The 22,854-nt window shown below is 36.6% G+C and overlaps 1 protein-coding gene and 1 pseudogene across 1 annotated transcript in view; both read right to left on the bottom strand.

Annotated features, from left to right (window-relative positions):
* Positions 1 to 10,702: 10,702 nt before the first annotated feature.
* LOC132363763 (HIV Tat-specific factor 1-like) lies at positions 10,703 to 13,004 on the bottom strand (annotated as a pseudogene).
* Positions 13,005 to 13,895: 891 nt separating this feature from the next.
* Positions 13,896 to 22,854, bottom strand: part of SLC27A6 (solute carrier family 27 member 6) — a 57,143-nt gene continuing 48,184 nt past the window's right edge. The window contains exons 7-10 of the mRNA XM_059919447.1: positions 20,162 to 20,360; positions 19,009 to 19,106; positions 17,710 to 17,840; positions 13,896 to 14,324 (exon numbers count right to left, since the gene is read on the bottom strand). Coding sequence (XP_059775430.1) covers positions 14,148 to 14,324; positions 17,710 to 17,840; positions 19,009 to 19,106; positions 20,162 to 20,360 — 605 coding nt within the window. The 3' untranslated portion in view covers positions 13,896 to 14,147. The remainder of the gene's footprint in view (positions 14,325 to 17,709; positions 17,841 to 19,008; positions 19,107 to 20,161; positions 20,361 to 22,854) is intronic.

The raw sequence follows: 22,854 nt of genomic DNA, 5'->3' as shown, positions 1-22,854 counted from the left end.
AAAATAACAGAACATACTTATATACTGAGGAAAATAATCAAATAGAGAGGAGAGGTTAAATTCAGAGGAGAAAGGGAGATAATCAGGAAGAATTCTTAAGTGGGGCAGAGAAGATGAGTTCCAGAACATATATAATAAGAATGGCTTTTGATAGTAAAAGGAACATTCATTTCATGGCAAGAAAAATGAAAGTAATTGGCATATAGACTTACATTTTTTGCATGCTATGAAAATGATGGTGTTCCCATATGGTGACATATATTCTCAATTAAGTGTGAGGGGAGCTATCAGCTGAATGGAGTGGGGTGGATGAGGAATGGAAGATTGGGAAAGCATGAGGAAGTATTTTATAGTGAAGAAAACATGAGAAACCAATTGGTTTAATGAAGATTGGGATTGACTGATGACATGAATTAGAGAGAGAAGAAGGCTGTGAGCCCTTTGATGAAGTTTTCAGAGGATGAGGTGGCAGTACCAAGACATGAGGATGTTATAGCAAGATTGCAGGGTCCTCACAGGACCAGGAATCATAATAGTCCAGAAGGGACCATGAGGTACAAAGAGCATAACCTCTGGACCACAATATTTGGGGTATATGAGTATTTACAACCTCCACTTTAGTGGACCAAAGGGAAAATGGTACCCTCCAGGGAGAGCCACATTTCCAATAAGGCAAATAGTTGGAAGGATGGGTTTGATAAGACATTGAGGGTTTATAGGGGATTTGGTATGTGCAGATCTGGGTTCCAAGAGGGCCTAGAGGAAACTCTGGGCAGCAGGGAGAGTTGGAGAATGAGAATAAAGAAATGGGACACAATACATAGCCAGAGCTCAGAATCTTAGGGGAGTTGTTAAAATGCAAGTTCCCAGGACCTATATCCAACAGAGTTTCTGATTCAGTAGAATTGGGTAGCACCTGAGAATCTGCATATTAAAAGATGCAAAAATGATTGTTACTCACTCTGGCCTTGAGAACCATGTCTCTTGTTGGAGGCTGGGGACTGTGGCAATAACGGCTTCCTGCAGTAGTTTGATGAAGAGGAGGAAGCATCACTCTTCACAAGGTCAGGTTGTGTTGACTGAGAAACGCAATCATACTTTCACTCTCTCACCTCACTGTTGAAATGTGACAGAGTACACAGATGGTAATCATACAGCTACGCCCCTGTCTCCAGAAGGAGGTGAGTCAAATAGTTTACATAGACTAAATGTCAGATTAAATCAAGAGACCAAAATTCTGACTAAGGAAAAGACAATGAAAGCACTGCAAGAGGTTAGTAAACTCCATAGACATTTTTAGTACTGCATTTTAACTTTGACTTTTAATTTGGTGAAGACATTGCCCAGAGCTTTCTGGTCCGAAAACCACAGTCTCAATAATAAATCCTTTCACTAGTAAAAAAGCAGATGTAACAATCAATGAAAGATCATCAAGAATGTGGTTCAAACTTGATTTTTGTTACACATTTAAAAATTTACTTACAAATTTACTGATATGTAGGCAGAATTAACAGCCAGAGTGTTCTTCCTCAAGAAGATAATACTCATGTATGAAGTTTATAAAAAATATCAGATGCTTTTTTCTCTTCTCTTGAACTGTCTTAATTCATCTTAAGTATGTCAAGAAGTGGTAGAATCTACAGGGAAGTGAATTTTATTGAGTGAGAAAATGACAACCTAAAAATTATTTCTACTGAGAAAGGTTGAGTATCTTAAATTCCCCCCTGTAATAACAGTTAATTCAATTCTCTGCTATCTGTCTTATGCTTTCCTTAAAGATGCCAAGATACTTAACTTTAAAATTGTCTTAAAAGCATACATAAGCAGTGTATGGCAGTTTTTCAATTCAAATGACACAGAGGGTAAAGAGTAAAAAGTAAAAATCCACCCATTCCTCATCCAATTCTATACTTAATTAATTAGACTATCTGAAACTGTCCTTGTAAATATTTATACTTCTCAATGTATTTTTAACGAATGATAAATACCCTTTGTAACCTCCATTCTTACTGATATAACATGGAAATTATTCCATGTCAGCACATGCTGACTTTTCAGTCACTCTTTGTAATCATTGCAGAGCAACACAAAATATGGATTCTACCAATATTTATTTTACTTTTCTATATTTTAGGTTGTCTTCAATTCTTCAATTAATAATGTTGCCCTGAACTGAATATAATCTGACATAAATACTGGCTCACTATCAATAACTTTTTATTCCTAGAAGTAGAATTGTTGGGTCAAAGTTACATGCATTTTATATTGTGATAGGTACTATCCTCCAGAAAGTTGCACCCATTTATAGGCCCACCAACAATGCCTATAAGAGTTCTATTTTTAGTATGTTGCCAGCTCTAGACAGATCCAATCTTTTTAATTGTTCAAATCTCATTGGTAAAAAGTATCTCATCCTTATTTTAAGTTACAGTTTCCTAATTTGTAATGAATCTTAAGATTTCTTTCCCCAGTGCTTCATAGACATCTATAATTTTTCCATTGAATTTCACATTCTCTATGCTATAATTATTATTTGCATTACATCTACACAGAGTATAAGCGCCCAAAACAGTATTACAAATTATGCTTTAAACAAAGAAATAATATTTTTTAAACAAAGAAATAACATAATCTTTTATATTTACCCACATATTAACCATTTTCAATATTCTTCATTCCTTCCTGAAGATAGGAGTTTCTACTTGCTCTTATTTTTCCTTGGTCTATAGAAGCTACCGTAGTATTTCTTCTAATACACGATTCCTGGCTATAAATTTTTTTTATCTGAAACTTCTTTTATTTCATTTTCGTCCTTAAAGAATACTTTTCTGGCATATAGAATTCTGGCTTCAGTTATTTATCATTTTAAAAATATTATTCCATTTTCTTCTGTCTTTCATAGTTTCACTGAGAAGTCAGCCATAATTCAAACTGGTGGTTTATTCTATTATTATTTTTATTATTTAAAATTTTTATTTCTTTATTTTTGGCTGTGTTGAGTCTTCGCTGTTGCACGCGGGCTTTCTCTAGTTGCAGAGAGCGGGAGCTACTCTTCGTTGTGGTGCACGAGCTTCTCATTGTGGTGACTGCTCACCGCAGTGGCTTCTCTTGTTGTGGAGCACGGGCTCTAGGTGCATGGGCTTCAGTAGTTTTGGCATGTGGGCTCAGTAGTTGTGGCATGTGGGCTCAGTAGTTGTGGCTCACAGGCTCAAGAGTGCAGGCTCAGTAGCTGTGGCACATGGGGTTAGTTGCTCCATGGCATGTGGGATCTTCCCAGACCAGGGATCAAACCCATGTCCCCTGCATTGGCAGGCAAATTCTTAACCACTGTGCCACCAGGGAAGTCCTTTATTATTATTTTTAATGTAACATGCTGTTTTATTCTCTTAACTGCTGTCAAGAATTTCTCTTTATCTGTAGTTTCCAGCAGTGTGATCATAATGTGCCTTGGTATAGTTTTCTTTGTATTTTTCCAGTTTGAGGTTTGCTGAGCTTCTGGTATACTGAAAAAATTTTATGTCTATTGCCAATATTGCTTTCGAAAATAACCCTCAAACCCTCAAACCTGTGCTGTACAGTAGGTCCTTGTTTGTTATCTATTTTAAACATAGCAGTGTGTACATGTTGTCAACCCAAAACGCCCAATCTCCCCTCCCATAACCATAAATTTGTTGTCTAAATTTGTGAGTCTGTTTCTGTTTTGTAAATAAGTTCAATTTGTATCATTTTTTTTTAGATTCTGCATATAAATGATATCATATGGTATTTGTCTTTCTCTGTCTGATATACTTAACTTAGTATGATAATCTCCAGGTCCATCCATGTTGCTGCAAATGGCACTATTTCATTCTTCTTAATGGCTAATATTCTGTTGTATATAAGTACCGCATCTTCTTTACTGACTCATCTTTTGATAGATGTTTAGGTTGCTGCCATGTCTTGGCTATTGTAAACAACACTGCAATGAAAAATGGGGTGCATGTATACTTTTGAACAACGGTTTTCTCTGGATATATACCCAGGAGTGGGATTGCTGGATCATATGGTAGCTCTATTTTAGTTTCTTAAGGAGCTCCCATACTGTTCTCCATAGTGGCTGTATCACTTTACATTCCCACCAACAGCGTAGGAGGGGTCCCTTTCTCCACACCCTCTCCAGTATTTATTGTTTGCAGACTTTTTGATGATGGCCATTCTAACTGGTGTGAGGTGATATCTCATTGTCTTATTTTTTTTTTAACATCTTTATTGGAGTATCTCATTGTCATTTTGGCTTGCATTTCTCTAACAATTACTGATGTTGAGCATCTTTTCATGTGCCTTTTGGCCATCTGTATGTCATCTTTGGAGAAAAGTCTATTTAGATCTTCTGCAAATTTTTTGATTGGGTTGTTGTCTTTTTGTGATATTGAGCCACATGAGTTATTTGTAAATTCTGGAGATTAATCCCTTATCGGTTGGATTGTTTGCAAATATTTCCTCCCATTCTGTGGGTTGTCTTTTCGTTTTCTTTATGGTTTCCTTTGCTGTGCAAAAGCTTTTGAGTTTAATTAGGTAGCATTTGTATATTTTTGTTTTTATTTCCATTACTCTAGGAGGTGGGTCAAAAAAGATCTTGCTGTGATTTATGTCAAAGAGTGTTCTTCCTATGTTTTCCTCTAAGAGGTTTATAGTGTTCAGTCTTACATTTAGGTCTTTAATCCATTTTGTGTTTATTTTTTGTGTATGGTGTTAAAGAATGTTCTAATTTTTTAATATGTAGCTGTCCAGTTCTTCCAGCACCATTTATTGAAGAGACTGTCTTTTCTCCATTTTATAGTTTTGCCTCCTTTGTTGTAGATTAATTGACCATAGGTGCGTGGGTTTATTACTGGGCTTTCTATCCTGTTCCATTGATCTATATTTCTGTTTTTGTGCCAGTACCATACTGTTTTGACGATGGTAGCTTTGTAGTATAGTCTGAAGTCAGGGAGCCTGATTCCTCCAGCTCTGTTTTTCTTTCTCAAGATTGCTTCGGCTATTTGGGGTCTTTTGTGTTGCCATACAGGTTTTAAGATTTTTTTGTTGTTGTTCTAGTTCTGTGAAAAATGCCATTGGTAATTTGATAGGGATTGCATTGAATCTGTAGATTGCTTTGGGTAGTATAGTCATTTTGACAATATTGATTCTTTCCAATTGATTGTTCCAAAGAACATAGTATTTCTTTCCATCTGTTTGTGTCATCTTCCATTTCTTTCATCAGCATCTTACAGTTTTCAGAGTACAGGTCTTCTGCCTCCTTAGGTAGGTTTATTCCTAGGTATTTTATTCTTTTTGATGTGATAATAAATGGGATTGTTTCTTTAATTTCTCTTTCTGATCTTTCGTTGTTAGTGTAGAGAAATGCAACAGATTTCTGTGTATTTATTTTGTATCCTGCAACTTTACTGAATTCATTGATGAGCTCTATTACTTTTCTGGTAGCATCTTTAGGATTTTCTATGTATAGTATCATGTCATCTGCAAACAGTGACAGTTTTACTTCTTCTTTTCTGATTTGGATTCCTTTTATTTCTTTTTCTTCTCTGATTGCCGTGGCTAGGACTTCCAAAACTATGTTGAATAAGAGTGGCGAGAGTGGACATCCTTGTCTTCTTCCTGATCTTAGTGGAAATGCTATCCAGTTTTTCACCATTGAGTATGATGTTTCCTGTGGGTTTGTCGTATACGGCCTTTATTATGTTGAGGTAGGTTCCCTCTATGCCCACTTTCAGGAGAGTTTTTATCATAAATGGGTGTTGAATTTTGTCAAAAGTTTTTTCTGCATCTATTGAGGTGATCATATGGTTTTTATTCTTCAGTTTGTTAATATGGTGAATCACATTGATTGATTTGCATATATTAAAGAATCCTTGCATTCCTGGGATACATCCCACTTGATCATGGTGTATGATCCTTTCAATATGTTGTTGGATTCTGTATGCTAGTATTTTGTTCAGAGTTTTTGTATCTATGTTCATCAGTGATATTGGTCTATAATTTTCTTTTTTTGTGATATCTTTTTCCGGTTTTGGTATCAGGGTTATGGTGGCCTCATAGAACGAGTTTGAGAGTGCTCCTCTGCAATTTTTTGGAATAGTTTCAGAAGTCTATGTGTTAACTCTTCTCTGATTGTTTGATAGAATTTGCCTGTGAAGCCATCTGGTCCTGGACTTTTTTTTGTTGCAAGTTTTTAAATCTCAGTTTCAATTTCAGTACTTGTGATTGGTCTGTTCACATTTTCTATTTCTACATGGTTCAATCTTGGAAGATTGTACCTTTCTAAGAATTTGTCCATTTCTTCTAGGTTGTCCATTTTATTGGCATATAGTTGCTTGTAGTAGTCTCTTACAATCCTCTTGATGAGTCTGGCTAAATGTTTATCAATTTTGTTTATCTTTTCAAAGAACCAGTTTTTAGTTTCATTTATCTTTTCTATTGTTTTCTTCATCTTGATTTCATTTATTTCTGCTCTGAGCTTTATGATTTCTTTCCTTCTACTAACTATGGGTTTTGTTTGTTCTTCTTTCTCTATTTGCTTTAGGTGTAAGTTTAGGTTGTTTATTTGAGATTTTTTCTGGTCTCCTGAGGTAAGACTATATTGCTATAAACTTCCCTCTTAGAACTGATTTGCTGCATCCCATAGGTTTTGGATCATTGTGCTTTCATTTTCATCTGTCTCTAGGTATTTTTTGATTTCCTCTTTGATTTCTTCAGGGATCCATTGGTTGTTTAGTAGCATATTGTTTAGCCTCCACGTGTTTGTGTTTTTTACAGTTTTTTTTTTTTCTTGTAGTTGATTTCTAATCTCAGTGTTACGGTAGGAAAAGATGCTTGATATGATTTCAATTTTCTTAAATTTACCAAGGCTTGCTTTGTGGCCCAGCATTTGATCAATCCTGGAGAATGTTTCATATGCACTTGAGCAGAATACGTATTCTGCTTTTGGATGGAATGCTCTTTAAATATCAATTAATTCCATTTGGTCTAAAGTGTCATTTAAGGCCTGTGTTTCCTTATTGATTTTCTGTCTGGATGAGATGTCCACTGATTTAACTGAGGTGTTAAAAATTCCCCCACTATTATTGTGTTACTGTCACTTTGTCCTTTTATGGCTGTTAGTATCTGCCTTATGTATTGAGGCACTCATGTTGGGTGCCTATATATTAACAATTGTTATATCTTCTTCTTGGATTGATCCCTTGATCATTATGTAATTTCCTTCTTTGTCTCTTGTAACAGTCTTTATTTTAAAATCCATTTTGTCTGATATGAGTATTGCTATTCCAGCTCTCTTTTGGTTTCCATTTGCATGGAAGACCTTTCTCCATCCCTTCACTTTCAGTTTGTATGTGTCCCTAGATCTAAAGTGGGTCTCTTGTAGACAGAGTACAAAATAAGACAGGTCTTATTTTTGTATCCATTCAGCCAGTCTACGTCTCTTGGTTGAAGCATTTAATATGTGTATATTTAAGGTAATTATCGATATGTATGTTCTTATTGCCATTTTGTTAATTGTTTTGGATGTGTTTTTGTAGGCCTTTTTTCTTCCCTTCCTCTTTTGTTCTCTTCTCTTGTGATTTGATGACTAACTTTAGTGTTGTGTTTGGATTCCCTTTTATTTTTTGTGTGTGCATCTATTATAGATTTTTGGTTTGCAGTTACCATGAGGTTTTGATATGGCCGTCTATATATAAACAAGATTGTTTTCAGTTGCTGGTCTTTTAATTTCAAATGCATTTCCAATATCCTGCGTTGTGCTTTCCTCGTCTCACAATTGCTTGTTTTGATATCATATTTGTGTGTGAATGATTTCCTACCTTTACTGTATGGTTGGCTTTACCAGTGAGCTTGTCCAGTCATAATTTTCTTGTTTCTAGTTGTGGCCTTTTCTTTTTCACCTAGAGAAGTTCCTTTAGTATTTGTTGCAAAACTGGTCTGGTGGTGCTGAATTCTGTTAGCTTTTGCTTGTCTGTAAAGCTTTTGATTTCTCCATCAAATCTGAATGACAGCCTTGCTGGGTAGAGTATTCTTGGTTGTAGATTCTACCCTTTCATCACTTTATATTGTGCCATTCCCTTCTGGCCTGCAGAGTTTCTGCTGAGAAATTAGCCAATAACCTTATGCGAGTTCCCTTGTATGTTATTTTTGCTTTTCCCTTGTTGCTTTTAATATTTTTTCTTTGTCTTTATTTTTTGTCAGTTCAATTACTATGTGTCTCAGTGTGTTCCTCCTTGGGTTTATCCTGCCTGGGACTCTCTCTGGACTTGGGTGACTGTTTCCTTTCCCATGTTAGGGAAGTTTTCAGCTATTATCTCTTCAAATATTTTCTCAAGTCCTTTCTCCCACTCTTCTCCTTCTGGGACCCCTATCATGCAATTGTTGGTGTGTTTAATTTTGTCCCAGATATCTCTTAGACTGTCTCCATTTCTTTTCATTCTTTTTGCTTTATTCTGTTCCATGGCAGTGAATTCCACCATTCTGTCTTCCAGCTTACTTATCCGTTCTTCTGCCTCAGTTACTCTGCTTTTGATTCCTTCTAGTGCATTTTTCATTTCAGTTATTGTATTGTTCATCTGTTTGTTTGTTCTTTAGTTGTTTTAGGTCTTTGTTAAACATTTCTTATATTTTCTCTATCTGTGCCTCCATCTTTTTCTGAGATCTTGGATCATCTTCAGTATCATTACTTTGTATTCTTTTTCCAGTAGATTGCCTATCTCCATTGCACTTAGTTGTTCTTCTGGAGTTTTATCTTGTTCCTTCATCTGGGACATATTCCTCTGCTGTCTCGTTTTGTCTGGCTTTCTGTGATTGTGGTTTCCGTTCAGCAGGCTGCAAGGTTGTAGTTTGTCTTACTTCTGCTGTCTGCCCCTGGTGGATGAGGCTGTCTAAGAGGCTTGTGCAGGCTTCCAGTTGGGAGGGACTGGTTCCTGCCCACTGGTAGGTGGAGTTGGGTCTTATCCCTCTGGTGGGCAGGGCCGAGTCATGGAGTGTGTTTATCAGGCAGCTGTGTGCTCAGGAACACTTTAAGCAGCCTGTCTGCTGATGGGTGGGGCTGTGTTCCTGCCCTGTTGGTTGTTTGGCCTGAGGTGCCCCAACACTGGAGCCTACAGGCTATTGTGTGGGGCTAGGTCTTGTTGAGAAAATGGTGGCCTCTGAGAGTGTTCACACCAATGAGTATTCCCCAGAATTACTGCTGCCAGTGTCCTTGTCCCTGCAGCTAACCACAGCCACCCCCCCCACCTCCACAGGAGACCCTCCAGTACTACCAGGTAGGTATGGCCCTGTCTCTTATGAGTTCACTGTTTTCCCTGGGTTTTGGTGCATAAGAGATCCTGTGTGCACCCTCCAAGAGTAGAGTTTCTGTTTCCCCCAGTCCTGTGGAATTCCTGTGATCTAACCCTGCTGGACTTCAAAGCCAGATTCTCTGGGGGCACCTCCTCCAATTGCCAGACCCCCAGGCTGGGGAGCCTGACATGTGGCTCAGAACTTTTACTCCTGTGGGAGAACTTCTGTGGTATAATTATTTTCCAGTTTGTGGGTCACCCACCTGGCATGTATGGAATTTGATTCTATCGCGATTGCACCCCTCTTACAGTCTCATTGTGGCTTCTTCTTTGTCTTTGGATGTAGGGTATCGTTTTTTGGTAGGTTCCAGTGTTTATTGTTGATGGTTTTCAGCAGTTAATTGGATTTTGGTGTTTCTGCAAGAAGAGGTGAGCTCATGTCTTTCTACTCCACCATCTTGTCTCCCAATCTAGTCTCCAAAGATTTTAAAGAGCTATGAATTAATAAAAAAAGTTCATTCAGATTTATAGCATTTTAATCTAAATTAAAAATATAAAGGCAAAACAGTTTTTTAATGGGAAAGGTAAAGAACAGCCAGATCATCAATATAAAAATTAAATGCCAATTTCTTCATTTACTTAATACTTTTTAAATAAAGACAGTTAATCCATTCTCATTTATATAGTGGGAACATGGCTATCCTTAGATTTATTTAACTTTTTCTATTTCTATTCATTTAAACAATTTCTTTCTCTTAAAATTATGGATTTTTGCAAAACTGATATTATTTTCTCTTTCATTTTTTTTTCATTTGAAAGTGTGACCTTTTATTTCTATGCTACTTATGGTTAACCTTTACATTTAAAAAATGTTTTAACTTTATAACACATGTTTTCCTAACAATGACAAAAAGGAACTATCTGCAACTTCTCTTCCAACCAAAATAAACTTTTTAGCATATGGAGGCAACACGAGGCAAAGTCAACTTTCCTTCTGGTTGTACAGAGAATTAGGTTTATGGACAAAGGAGTTTGCTCCTGGGTCCTACTCTACTTCTTCCTTTTTTTTTTTTTTTCATATTAACAACTTATTTTTTATTTTTGAATATCACAAACTTCAGTCAGAATACTTTAAAAAATATTATTCTGCATGCGCTTAACAAATTTGACAAAGGGCAAGGATTCAGTTGACTTGTATTATGCTATGAAGTTTGAACTGAAAAGCCAATTCACATGTATTTAAAATCGTTAAGTACAGGTAACCATGAACACTTCACTGCATTAATCTGATGGCATCCTACCTCTATGCACACATTCATGTAACACTACTAGTAATTACCCTGGAGCAGAAGCAAAATGGAGATGGAGGAATTGCCCTACAAAGCAAGTTTGAGGGATTAAACAGTGTCGTCATCATCGTCATCACTACTGAGGACAAAGCTGCTGCCTGTAGACAGGGGCCCTTCCTCCTTAACATTCCCTAAACCACCTGCAGTCCCTCTCTCATTGGAATCTTCAAACAACTTGTCACTGGAATTGTCATCAAACAACTTCTCATTGGAATCGTCATCTTTGAACATCTTTTCATCTATGACTTCATCTTCTTTTACATCTACATCTTCCTCATCTTCTTTTCCGTCTGAATCTTCAAATATCTTTTCATCTGCATCGTCTTCTTCATCCTTTTCATTTGCATCTCCCAGCCCCTTTTCTTCTGCTTCTTTGTCCTCTTTTTCATCCGACTCATCGCCAAATACTTTTTCATATGTTTCTTCCTTCTCATCTGACTCTTCATCAAATTCCTTCTCAGAGCCTTCTTCATCAAACACTTTCCTGGAGCTGTCATCTTTGAATTCTGATTTTTTAGAGTCATTTTCTTCTAACTCTTCTTCAGAAACGTTTTCATTAAATTCCTTTTCAGAGCCCTCTTCCTCAAAACCTTTCTCAAGGCCGTCTTCTTTTAACTCTTTTTTCAGAGTCATCTTCAAACTGCTTTTCTGAGCACTCTTCAGACTGTCTTCTGAGCTGCTGTCTTCAGCTGCCTTTTGGGGGCTGGCCTCCTCCTCAGACTCCTGCTCAAGGCCATTCTCATCCGGATCCGTTTTGGGTCTCTTCTTTTTGGACTCTCATTCAGGGCCATTCTCTTTCGACCCTTTTTTAGGACTACCCTCTTCATGCTACGTCTCGGGGCTGCCTTCTCTGGACTCTCCATCGGAGAAGTCTTCTTCATGCTCTCTTTTGGGACAGCCTTCCTCAAACTCTCTTTCGAGGCAGCTCTCTTCAGATTCTTTTTGGGGACAGCCTTCTTCAGCCTCTTTTTCAGGGCCACTTCCTTTAGCATCTTTTTCAGAAGCAGCTTCTTCATCTTCTCCCCTATCTTCTGTTTTTTCAAACTTCTTTTCATCTATAAGTTCTTCAAATGCCATTTCAGTTGCGGCTTCTTGAACATTTGTTTGAGATGTGCCAGGGTGCTCTGAAAAATGCCTAACTCTAGAAGGACCCACCCTTCTGGAGCACAGATGGAATTTGAACGCTGAAGGCCTCTGTTGGCCTCAGGAGTGTTGAGGAAAGCCTCCCATCCTCTCAGCCTTTCCTCCCTTTCTCTCGTGGTCTCCTCCACCTGATAACCTGTAGTCCCATCCCACACTTGGGCAGTGATTTGATGGCCACCAAACCACATTCCATTGAGGGTTTGAATACAATAACCAGCTTCCTCGGGATCCCTAAAGGACACAGAGGCCACACCATCAGGGTGCCTATCAAGGAGAGGGAGCTTCCTAATTTGTCCAAACTGAACACTCTACTTGAAGGTTTTCTCTGATCTCGTTCGGCACGAACGATCATCCTCAAAATCCATGTGGATCATCCTCAAAATCCATATGATGAAACATATTTTTAATGATGACAACTTGCTCGTGGCGTATTCGGGATGGGCCAACTCTTCTCTCAGGTCTCCAATCCAACTGCTTTTGTTGAATAGACAACTTTTTCTTGTAGTCCTTGCACTTCTTCTTCTTCTTTGAGGTGTCATATTCCCCTTTCAGTTGAAACTTTGCCACCTCCACATGTAATTTGTAGCCTCTAATTTCATCTTCATCCAAAAGTTTTAATGCGAGATCCACAGATTCTCTCTTCAAATAACAGCAAATTCCATCTCCTTTAAGATTTCCTTGATTATCTTTGTAAAGCTTGACCTTAAATTCTTGTTTGAAGATCTCTCATAATAATGCAAAACTTGGACATGAGCTGTATAAATTCATCCACTGTAGTGTCTGGAGGCAAATCAGACACATATACATTTGTATTTCTGTCTTCTTCAACATGAAACCATCCTGATTCAGCCTTTCTCTTTTCTCCCCTCTTTTTGGGATAACTGGGTTTGGGAGTTTTTCTTTGCAGAGGTTCCTCTGCAGTCCTAGCACTGACATCTTGGACACTCGCAGTAGAACTAGATGCACCATCATTAGAAAAGCCATAATTGGCCTGATATGTAGCAATAAAATCTTCAGTGATCTTGGGGAACCACGCCTTCCTGTCCAGGTCCCATTCACACAGGGTGTCAGTCGGCTGCTGCCCGAAAGAATCGGTTTCTCCACTGGGATCTTTCTGGGGGTCACAGTCCTTGGTGTCTCTGTACAATTCTTACATTCCCAACTGCTCATCAAACTCGTCGTTTGCATCCAAGTTGTTGCCGCTCATGTTGCCGACTTAGCCCAGGGGCAGGGTCCAAGCGAGCGAAGAGGCCAAGCTGATGCTGGTTCACCCTGTCAGGTCTTGCTGCTGCCGCTCGATCCAGAACACGGCAGAAGCGCACACACGAGCTGCCGCTGCCAATCAAGTCTGAGACAACTGCGGCTCCCGCGGCAATGTCCAGAAACCACTTGAAAATGGAGGCCCACTTAGGCTGACGCAGTTGCCATTGTCCCCTACTCTGCTTCTTAGTCTAGCTCCACCACCCCCTCCCATGGAAGTTAGCTCACTTTGGTAAGAGAGTCTCTCATATGTTTTTGGCTTGAGGCAAACACTGGAGCCTGGTGCTTCCAGATGGAGATAAGTACCATTGTGCTTATTACACTACCCTTATGATACATTTCCCAGTTAACTACTCAAAAACCTGTTCACACTCAAAGCCTTTATGCCTCTGATCTTAGTGTTAACACATGGGCCCTAGTCTAGTCTATTCTTTCCCTGTATTATTAGTGGTTTCTACAGCTCTGTTGGATTTTAGCATCAATTTGATCCCATTTATATATCTTCCCAAAATTCCTAAATGCTTTGGGCTTACCAGTTTTCATGCTTTGTTGTTTCATATTTTTACATTTCTTCTAGCATCTTAATGTGAGTTTAGGATAAGGGAGACAGGAGCGCATACATTTAGTTAGTTACCTTCCTTTGAATGAATATTTACAATTAAAAACATCAAAACAAAACTTCAAAACTCATATTAATAAAGATGGTTTTATTCAGTTATAGGACAGGGCACATAAAAATCAAATATTTGATTAAAATTTAACCCTTTACTCAAAACTAGAAATTTTAAATATTAATAAGTAAATTTTTAACAGATGTCTAAATTGTTAACCACTTATTATTTAAAAACTTTAAGGCAGATATTTACTTATGCACTGAATCCCAAATAGGTAAAAAGAATAATCACCCAAAGTTTGTTATCAATTAAAACTAATTAAAGTTAGTACTTAATTAAAGAAAAATCGTTGCATGTTAAGGAAATATAGCACATGCTTAATGTCAGTTCCCTCTCCCCATTTCATATTAAAGAATCACATACTCTCCTTTCACTTCTCCTAAGCAGCATAGGAAAATCCCATATATAATAAAAGCTTAAAGTTTAATCTTCCCTAATATTATCTGATCATAAATTTCTTTGGTCAATGGAACGTATGATTTTTTCAACTTGTCCATGAAGTAAAGTGGATCAGAAATTTTCAATGGACTAAATCCTTCTTCCACCAACCAAAACTTCTGTAGTTTGAATGTTCCTGTTGTTTCCATCTTTTCCTATAAAACAGTGACCAGGATTAGTGGAGTCAGTCAATGTTATGTATAATATACAAATAAAATATTCAACAATATAGACTGTAATATATAATTATAACATTTTTATATCCAGTGACCATCTTTATTTTCTAATAAAGAAAATAAATAATTTTTTAAACTAATAATTTAATATTAGAAATTTAAAAATGCTCTTTAGAACACTTAAATCTTTACCTTGATTTTCCTGTGAACTTCATTCAACATAGAGTTATGAATATAGCTAATAACTGATTACAAATATGTCTAAAACATATAGGTTTATCTCTTCAATCCAATGTCAAGGCAATATTATTTACAAAGAATGCTACTAGACGGCAAGAAGGTAAAAGCTATAAAAGAGAGCAATCTATTCCATAAGGCAGAATACTGCAAGAACCAGAGGGGGTAAGGAATGATCTAAAACTTGGGTTCCCAAACTACGCACTGAGGTGCCTCATAGTACCTCAGTGAATTGCCAGAGTCCCCATAGGATATTTAAAATTTTCAAGGTAAACCCAGTGACATCTGTTGTCACACTACCAACTACTTGGTCAAGGTAGTTCACAGTTTCAATATTAGTTTATGATACATTCTTTTCAATGACATCATATCTTTGAGAAACAGGGTTTTTGGTGGTTGCTATGATAAAAAGCAAGTATAACCAAAAATCAAGGTGGAATATGGAATTAGTCTGGCCCTGTTCAGCACAATCTAATTCCAAAATTTGAGGAGCTGTGCAATGTCCAAGTTACATCTCCTTAATACATGTGGTTATTTAAATATGAAATAAAAGCATTTTTCTTTCCATTTATATGCATTATTTTTTCAAACAGCAACTAATTTATTAGACCTAAATAGTTATATTGCTTTGCCCTAAGTACTGAATAAATGAATGTTTAGGTATTTGTTTTGGCCCAAGAGTGCCATGAAATAATTACTAAGACACTAAAGATGTTATGAATTGAGAAAGTTTAACAATCTTTATTTTAAGGAATTTAAAGGAGACAAGGATATTATCTCTGTGGTAGTTTCAGGCATAGGGAAGCAAACTTGTTTTAAGTCAGATGACATGTAGGGTCCATACAAGGTTCTATGAGTAGTTTGGCCATTTTTATGCATCCTTCTGAACGAATGCAACTAAGTCAACTTTTCTTTGAACCTTCTTCTCTGATCTCATCCCCTATCCAACACTGTCATCACAGAATGAGATGTAACTGTGTAGAAACACATATTCTTTTCTCTTTTTAAAAACATTAGTTCACATTATACAATTTGACAGTCTGCCTTCTTTAAAAAAATATATTATTCCTGGTATGTTTCTCCAGGTTAGGTAATTTTCATCAAAATGGCACTTTTTAATGGTTTCATAAGATCTCATATAATTATAATATGTTAATTAACCTTACTCTTATTCTTGAACTTATATAGAGAATATTAAAAAATTTTACTACATAAATAATAACATTTTATATATAACATTTGTGCATCTTTAATTATGTCCTAAGGGTAAATTTCTGGAAATGAAATTACTAAATCAAAATATATGCAAATTCTAAGAGTGTGATCACATATTTACCAAATTATTTTCAAGAGAGAGCATAACAATTTGCGTTCCCACAAGCAGAATGAAAGGACCAGTTTAATTTCATCTCAGCCATACTGAGTAATATCACATTTAAAAATTTTTTGTAAATTTATTGCTGAAAAGAATCCTTTATAAATTTGTGCTAAACATATTTTTAATAAGATAGTTGTCTTATTCATTTTGTCAGAAGTAACTTATATGTTTGCATTGCTTATATCAGATCATTTATTATAATTTATTTATTAAATAATTTTAGTGCCAACTAAGTGTCATGCATTGTGCTAACTATAGCAAATACTGTAATAAACGTAACACTCATGGGCCAAGTTCTTTTAGGTGTTTAATGATCCTAAAATATTTTCTAAATTTGTACAAGACTGATTTAATCTTATAGAGGAGTCCTATGACAAAATATTTCTTCTGCTTAATGACAGTGACTTTTAAGTTGCCCTTGGAGGAAAATGTTTAAAATATTATTTGATCCATCAACTTTCTACTCTACTAAGAATTAAAATCCATTCTTTCTGGGGTGAGATGGGAGGGGCAGGAGGGAGCTGGGTGTGGTTATAAAAGGGTAACGTGAGGGAGCCTTGTGGTGGTGGAATTGTCCATATCTTGACTATGGTCATTGATACATGAAGCTACACAGGTAATAAAAATGTATAGAGCTTAATACACACATACACACAAATGAGTACAAGTAAAACACAGGAAATTTTAATAAGATGAGTGGATTATATCAATGTCAATATCCTGGTTGTAATCATTTACACAGGATCTTTCTGTATTGTTTCTTACAAATGCATGTGAATCTACAATTATTTCAAAAATTTCAATTAAAACCGTGTTACTTCTTTTTCATATTTAGCTACCTTTATTATTTCAGAGGACTGCTATGAAAATAATCTGAGACAATATATGTAAAAGCTCTTAAAATATTATGTAAATGGATACGTATTTATGACAGTTTAGATGATGTGTCTCATTGGCCAAGCAGTGACTTGGCCACAAGGATTACCCAGCAAATGCTTTAAAAAAGAATATTAAGTCAGCTATTGCTCTATCAGGGATGTAACAGTGATATGACAAACATATCCAGAAAAATTCTATGTGATGGGATGTTAAGAGATGATGAAGACTAGCTTTGGGAAATTCTATTTGAGGCACAATATTAAATGAATAAATGGCTGGATAAATGAGCAGGCAAAGTTACCCAGGAGCTGAGAAAATTCGTTTCCTTTTTACTGGACTTTACTCCAGCAGCCTAACAAGAGAAAGCCCACCTCTCAAAACCAATGAGTTCAGAATTCCCCCAAAATATAAGGTCCCCGAAGGAGACTGGACAGAATGAAGATAAAACATTAAAGGCAAAATTGCTTAAAGCCAATTGCCTTGAGGGTCTACACACATCCTGCAGACACTTTGATGTCAGCTTGGTGGAACCTAATTTTAGGTACACAGCACCAAATGTCTTCACAAAGCATGAAGGCATGTGTAAGATTTGGGTTTGGCTTGCCACCATCACTGGGCCCCTCATTTATCTGATTGAAGAGGAGAAGAGCAACAAATAGGACTACGACAAAGACTTCCTAGCATTTTATTGTCCTCCCTTCTATAATTAGGCTTCAAGTATGGCATAAATTAGCATCCCAATGCTTTTCATTGTTCTTGAAATTTTCTAATAAAAATAAAATGCACCTATTATCTAAGCGGTAAATATTATTTTATAACTAAACCATCTCCAGATTCCTGGTCTTAAATTTTATGGGTAGGTAAAATTACCTGAATTCTTAAAAATTGTGGGCAGGCATAAGCCGGTAAAAATGTTACAATTTGTTCATAAACTTTTTCCAAGTCTAAAGACGTATTTGGTTTTAAAGTTATAGAAGCCATTCCTGCTTTTCCTTCATAATCTGGAAAAAAAAAGTTTGTAATAGCATCAGTTTTACAAGTGGTAGGTGAACTTTTTAAAAAATCCAGTTAATTACACACTAATTGTTACAAATGTAGACATTACATCTATTGCAGCAATAACAATGCAACAGTAGCATAAATGAGAGGGTCTTTCCCTGAGCATATGATTTACTCCCTAGAAATGATTTAGGAGGAAGGAAGTGCAGAGTCTATGTTTAATTGTTTACACTACAAAAACGAAATAGATGGAATAGAAAACACCATAAGTGACCCATAATATGCATCCTGCCACTATTATTATAAAATATTAAGAGGAAACATTTTTTTAAAGGCAAATATATTTTAGAGAAATGTCCATGTTAAGCATCAATGCAAAAAATAAAGGTATTATTCAATATGTTCAAGTTAAGAAACTAGAGGCAGGTATTTCCACAATTAATTCCACAGATCGCTTACTGCTTATCATGCCACCTTTTTTCCAGGGCTTTGGAATCTCTTGTAGCATTTTCCCAGCACCCAGTGCCTGTCTATTAGAGTTAATATCCTCTTTCTTTGCCCCCTATCCAAACATTCCCACACTCAGTGTCCCCTGCACCTACAAACATTAATTGGAAAATACTGTCATTTATTTTAAAAAAAAAAAAAAGGCAGTAAAGGGGAATAGCTGTCCTGTGATTTCAAGTTGGTCACTTTTCTTTGCCATTTTCACCAACGTGAGACAATCCTCATAGGCATATTTATAACAATAAATGAGGCCAACCAGATTTTAAAATAATTTCTGAAAAAGATTCAACTTAACTACAAGTCAGTGTTATTAAACATTTAAATTAGAACACATTCCTATTTAGTGGTATGTATAAACTCTAGTCATCAAGAGAAAAATAACAGACCATTGAAAAGCTGTAAATATTCTAGCAGTGAGTCACTGATCAGAGTTTTCAAGATCTGCTTAGAAATACACACATACATTAAAATGCAGTTGGTACCTTTCCCCTGGTGTGACCATGAAGTTTGCTAGCTTGGTCTAGGGCATTACTTGCCAAGCCAAAACTAAGATATTTATTTTAATATGTGAAAAATGAAATGCTGAATTAATAAAATTGTTGCAAAGTGAAAGGAAAGTGGCACATTCTGAGAACCCTTTCCAAACCTGAAACATATTCATACCTGGTACAGCCACACCATAGACATTTGTGTCCTGTATGAAATCCAACATTCCAATAATATCGGCAACCTCTGTGGTTGCAATATTTTCCCCTTTCCATCTAAACAAAAAACAAGTTCCAGTTAGTTACCTATACTTGAATAATGAGGTGCCCAGCTTTAAGTTTTAGTGCCTTGCATTTGGCTCTGTGCAAGCACCTAATAATAAAAAATAATGGCAGTTTTCAAAATGAAAAACATTTCTAAGGAAGAACTTTTTTGAGAAGTCAACAAAGTCAGTATCTGTTTTTTATTTAAAATTACATCAGTATCTGTTTTTTATTTAAAATTACATTTTCTGTGTCTCACTGGTATGAACTGCTACTGTAAAAGGGTTTTTTTAATATGTCATTAAAAAAAAAAAAACAAATCCCTCTTTGTTTTGTAATATAATAACAGTGAAGTACAAAGCATTCTCTATCTCTAATGATAGAAAAAATGGAAAGGAAAGCTATAGTTGTCTTTCGGTGTACTGACCCCCTTTAATTTCTAGGAATTAACCCCTTTGGCTCTTTTAATGCACATGAATGTTTTAATTAAAATGATTTTACATAAGGTGACCTCCTAACATGACACAAAGAAGGTGAGGAAATAGGAAGTATAATTCATTTATTCATTCAAACGTTTTTGGACTGTCTACTGTCTGTCCTCTACTGTTCTATAGTCATTGATTAGTAAAGCAAAATAAATTCATAAGCCTAAAATAACCCTAAGGAATTAAAAAAGCAAATATAAGAAAGGGAAATTTTGCTGTTTCACTATTTTTGCCATTAGGTCAAGAATTAGACCATATTTGACTAAATTGGTTTTCTGTTTTAACCTTACCATTTAGACTTCACATCAGCCTGCCTGTATCATATGCTAAAAAAAAGGAGCTCACTGATTTGGACCCAAATGATTCATTAAGATAATTACAAAAATGACATCGAAATGTAACTTATGTTTCAATCTAGAAACAGATGGGCAGTGTATTTTTAAACTGGGAGACATTATTGAGATAAAAGCTCTCCGTTCCCTGAAGGTAGACAGCAGGTGGTGTATAATGTTTCCACAGAGCCTCACTCAGAGCAGGGTTCACAATCACCGAGCAAGCTTTGCAACCGACGCTATTTCATACCTGAAAGTGTCTCCAATACGGTCCCAAAAATAAAGGAAATTCTCCTGGTCTTGGACCATTAAATCTCCGGTGTTAAAGTAAACATCTCCCTTCTTAAAAACATCACAAAGCAATTTCTTTTCTGTGTGCTTCTTATTTCCGGCATAGCCAAAGAAGGGATTCTTTGCATTCACTGGAGAAATGAGAAGTCCAGGTTCCCCTGGGAGAGAGGTATTTTCAGTGATTTGACTAAAACTATTATTACACATCATGCATGTACCTAAGTTACATATGACCAACACATCCAGTGTAGCTTATCTTACTTTCCTCTGAACTTATTTTTATTATATTTGACATCAGTTACTCTGGGTGCCTAAATCTAACACCGTTTCACAGACTGCCAAAGCACAAATCACTTTGGAAAAACTAACAAAAAGGAAATTGTATGTAAAGAAAGGAATATTAAATTTATTTTACATCCTGGGTGGATACAGCAATGGCTACTTTTTTTGATTATGTAGATTCTAACACTGATAATAATGACAATTATATAAATAACAACTACAATAATAATTTTAAATAAGATTATGATGGTAGCAATATTTATTTATTGGGCATTTACTATGGAGCAAGCCCCATGAGAAATGCAACTGTCACCTTATTAATTTTTCAAAGAAATCCTTTGAAATTGATCATTATAATCCCTATTTCACAGGGAAGGCACTAGGGTCCAGAAGAAGGAAGTATGTTAGCAAAGTCCAACAGATAAAAAGGAATGGACCTAGAACTCAAATTCAAGTCCCTATGATTTTTCTGTAAAATATTATCTCTGATTTAATAAATATGTTATTAGCAGCTTAAGAATATGTTTTATTCCTCTGGAATGTTACTCTGGAAATCCTCAATGGACAGGAGATAAGCCACGAAATTTATTAGTTTTACTTACATTTAGACACATTATTTAAAATAATTTTTAATCGGACTTATTCAAGTTAATCAAGATACTGCCCAGCAATCAACAAGGTAAAAAACTACTTCTAAGAGTAGAAGACAAAGGGGAGCAGCAATCACTTCCCCAGAAGATTTCAAGGCCATTGTTGACTTGTTTTGGCCGCTGTGAAGACATCTAACATCTATGTGATGGGTTAGATGAGGCTGTATTCCAGCAAACTCTAAAGCGATTTATGTCATTTTAACACTCTCTTTTCAACTCTTTTTTTTTAAAATTAATTAATTAACTTATTTATTTATTTATTTTTGGCTGTGTTGGGTCTTCGTTTCTGTGCGAGGGCTTTCCCTAGTTGTGGCAAGCGGGGGCCACTCTTCATCGCGGTGCGCGGGCCTCTCACTCACGGCCTCTCTTGTTGCACAGCACAGGCTCCAGACGCGCAGGCTCAATAGTTGTGGCTCATGGGACTAGTTGCTCCGCGGCATGTGGGATCTTCCCAGACCAAGGCTCGAACCCGCGTCCCCTGCATTAGCAGGCAGATTCTCAACCACTGCGCCACCAGGGAAGCCCCTTCTCTTTTCAATTCTTATTGCTCCCACTCCTCTAGGCTTTATGGGTTCCAAGGGCACACATGCCACTGGCCAAAACTAGGCTGCCCTGACTCAGCAGGGACCCATCACTGTCACTGTCATCACCGACACCATCATTATCATCATTATCATAATCACTGCCATTGTTACACTTATTGAGCACTTTCTGGGTACCGGTCACTATTCTGAGCACTTTACATATGTATCCTATCTCATCCTCATCACAAACCTGTAAGACAGGGTCTCATATTGTCTTCATTTTACAAGTGAAATTGAGGAAGAAAAAGTAATTTGCCCAATATTACACAGCTGCCAAATGTTGAAGTTGGAATATTTTTAACCAGGTCCATCTGACTCCAAAGGCTCTCCTCCCTCGCATATCCCATCCATCTACATCCCCTATATACATTTCAGAATTTTCTAAGCCTCTTATACTTCCCTTAAAATTTATGTTCTTTATTTTTCTTCTTCAGGACACAGGTGATAGTTTCTTCACTGACAAATTAATTATTGCAAATGCTTAAAAAGGTCAGAGTGTATACTTATCTTTCCCTCCCAGGCATACGTTATGAAAGACACAATGCTTTAATGTAAAATAAAATTGAGCAATCCATAATGAGAATTACAAAATTGTAAAGCAGATATTTGGGGACAATCTGTTTTTGAAAAACCCTGAGGTTGCATAAGTAGTTCTGGGATTCAAGTTCCAATATCAGATATTATTGTAATTGTAATAAATAAAACACACTAGAAAAGAGTGCTTTAGTAAAGTTCTTTGTGGGCTTCCCTGGTGGCGCAGTGGTTGAGGGTCTGCCTGCCAATGCAGGGGACACGGGTTCGAGCCCTGGTCTGGGAAGATCCCACATGCCGCGGAGCAACTAGGCCCGTGAGCCACAACTACTGAGCCTGCACGTCTGGAGCCTGTGCCCTGCAACGAGAGAGGCCGCGATAGTGAGAGGCCCGCGCACCGCGATGAAGAGTGGCCCCCGCTTGCCGCAACTAGAGAAAGCCCTCGCACAGAAACTAAGACCCAACACAGCCAAAGAAAAATATAAAAAATAAAAATAAATAAAAAAATAAAGTTCTTTGCAGTCTCCTTAGAAGTGACTTTTTTCTTAGATGCTGTCTATAGAATTGAATTAGAGAAAGATATTTGATAAATGCTCTTGAAATTC

This window comes from Balaenoptera ricei, chromosome 3 (assembly GCF_028023285.1).
Source record: "Balaenoptera ricei isolate mBalRic1 chromosome 3, mBalRic1.hap2, whole genome shotgun sequence".
Classification (NCBI taxonomy): domain Eukaryota; kingdom Metazoa; phylum Chordata; class Mammalia; order Artiodactyla; family Balaenopteridae; genus Balaenoptera; species Balaenoptera ricei.
This window is presented reverse-complemented; position numbering and strand designations above follow the sequence as displayed.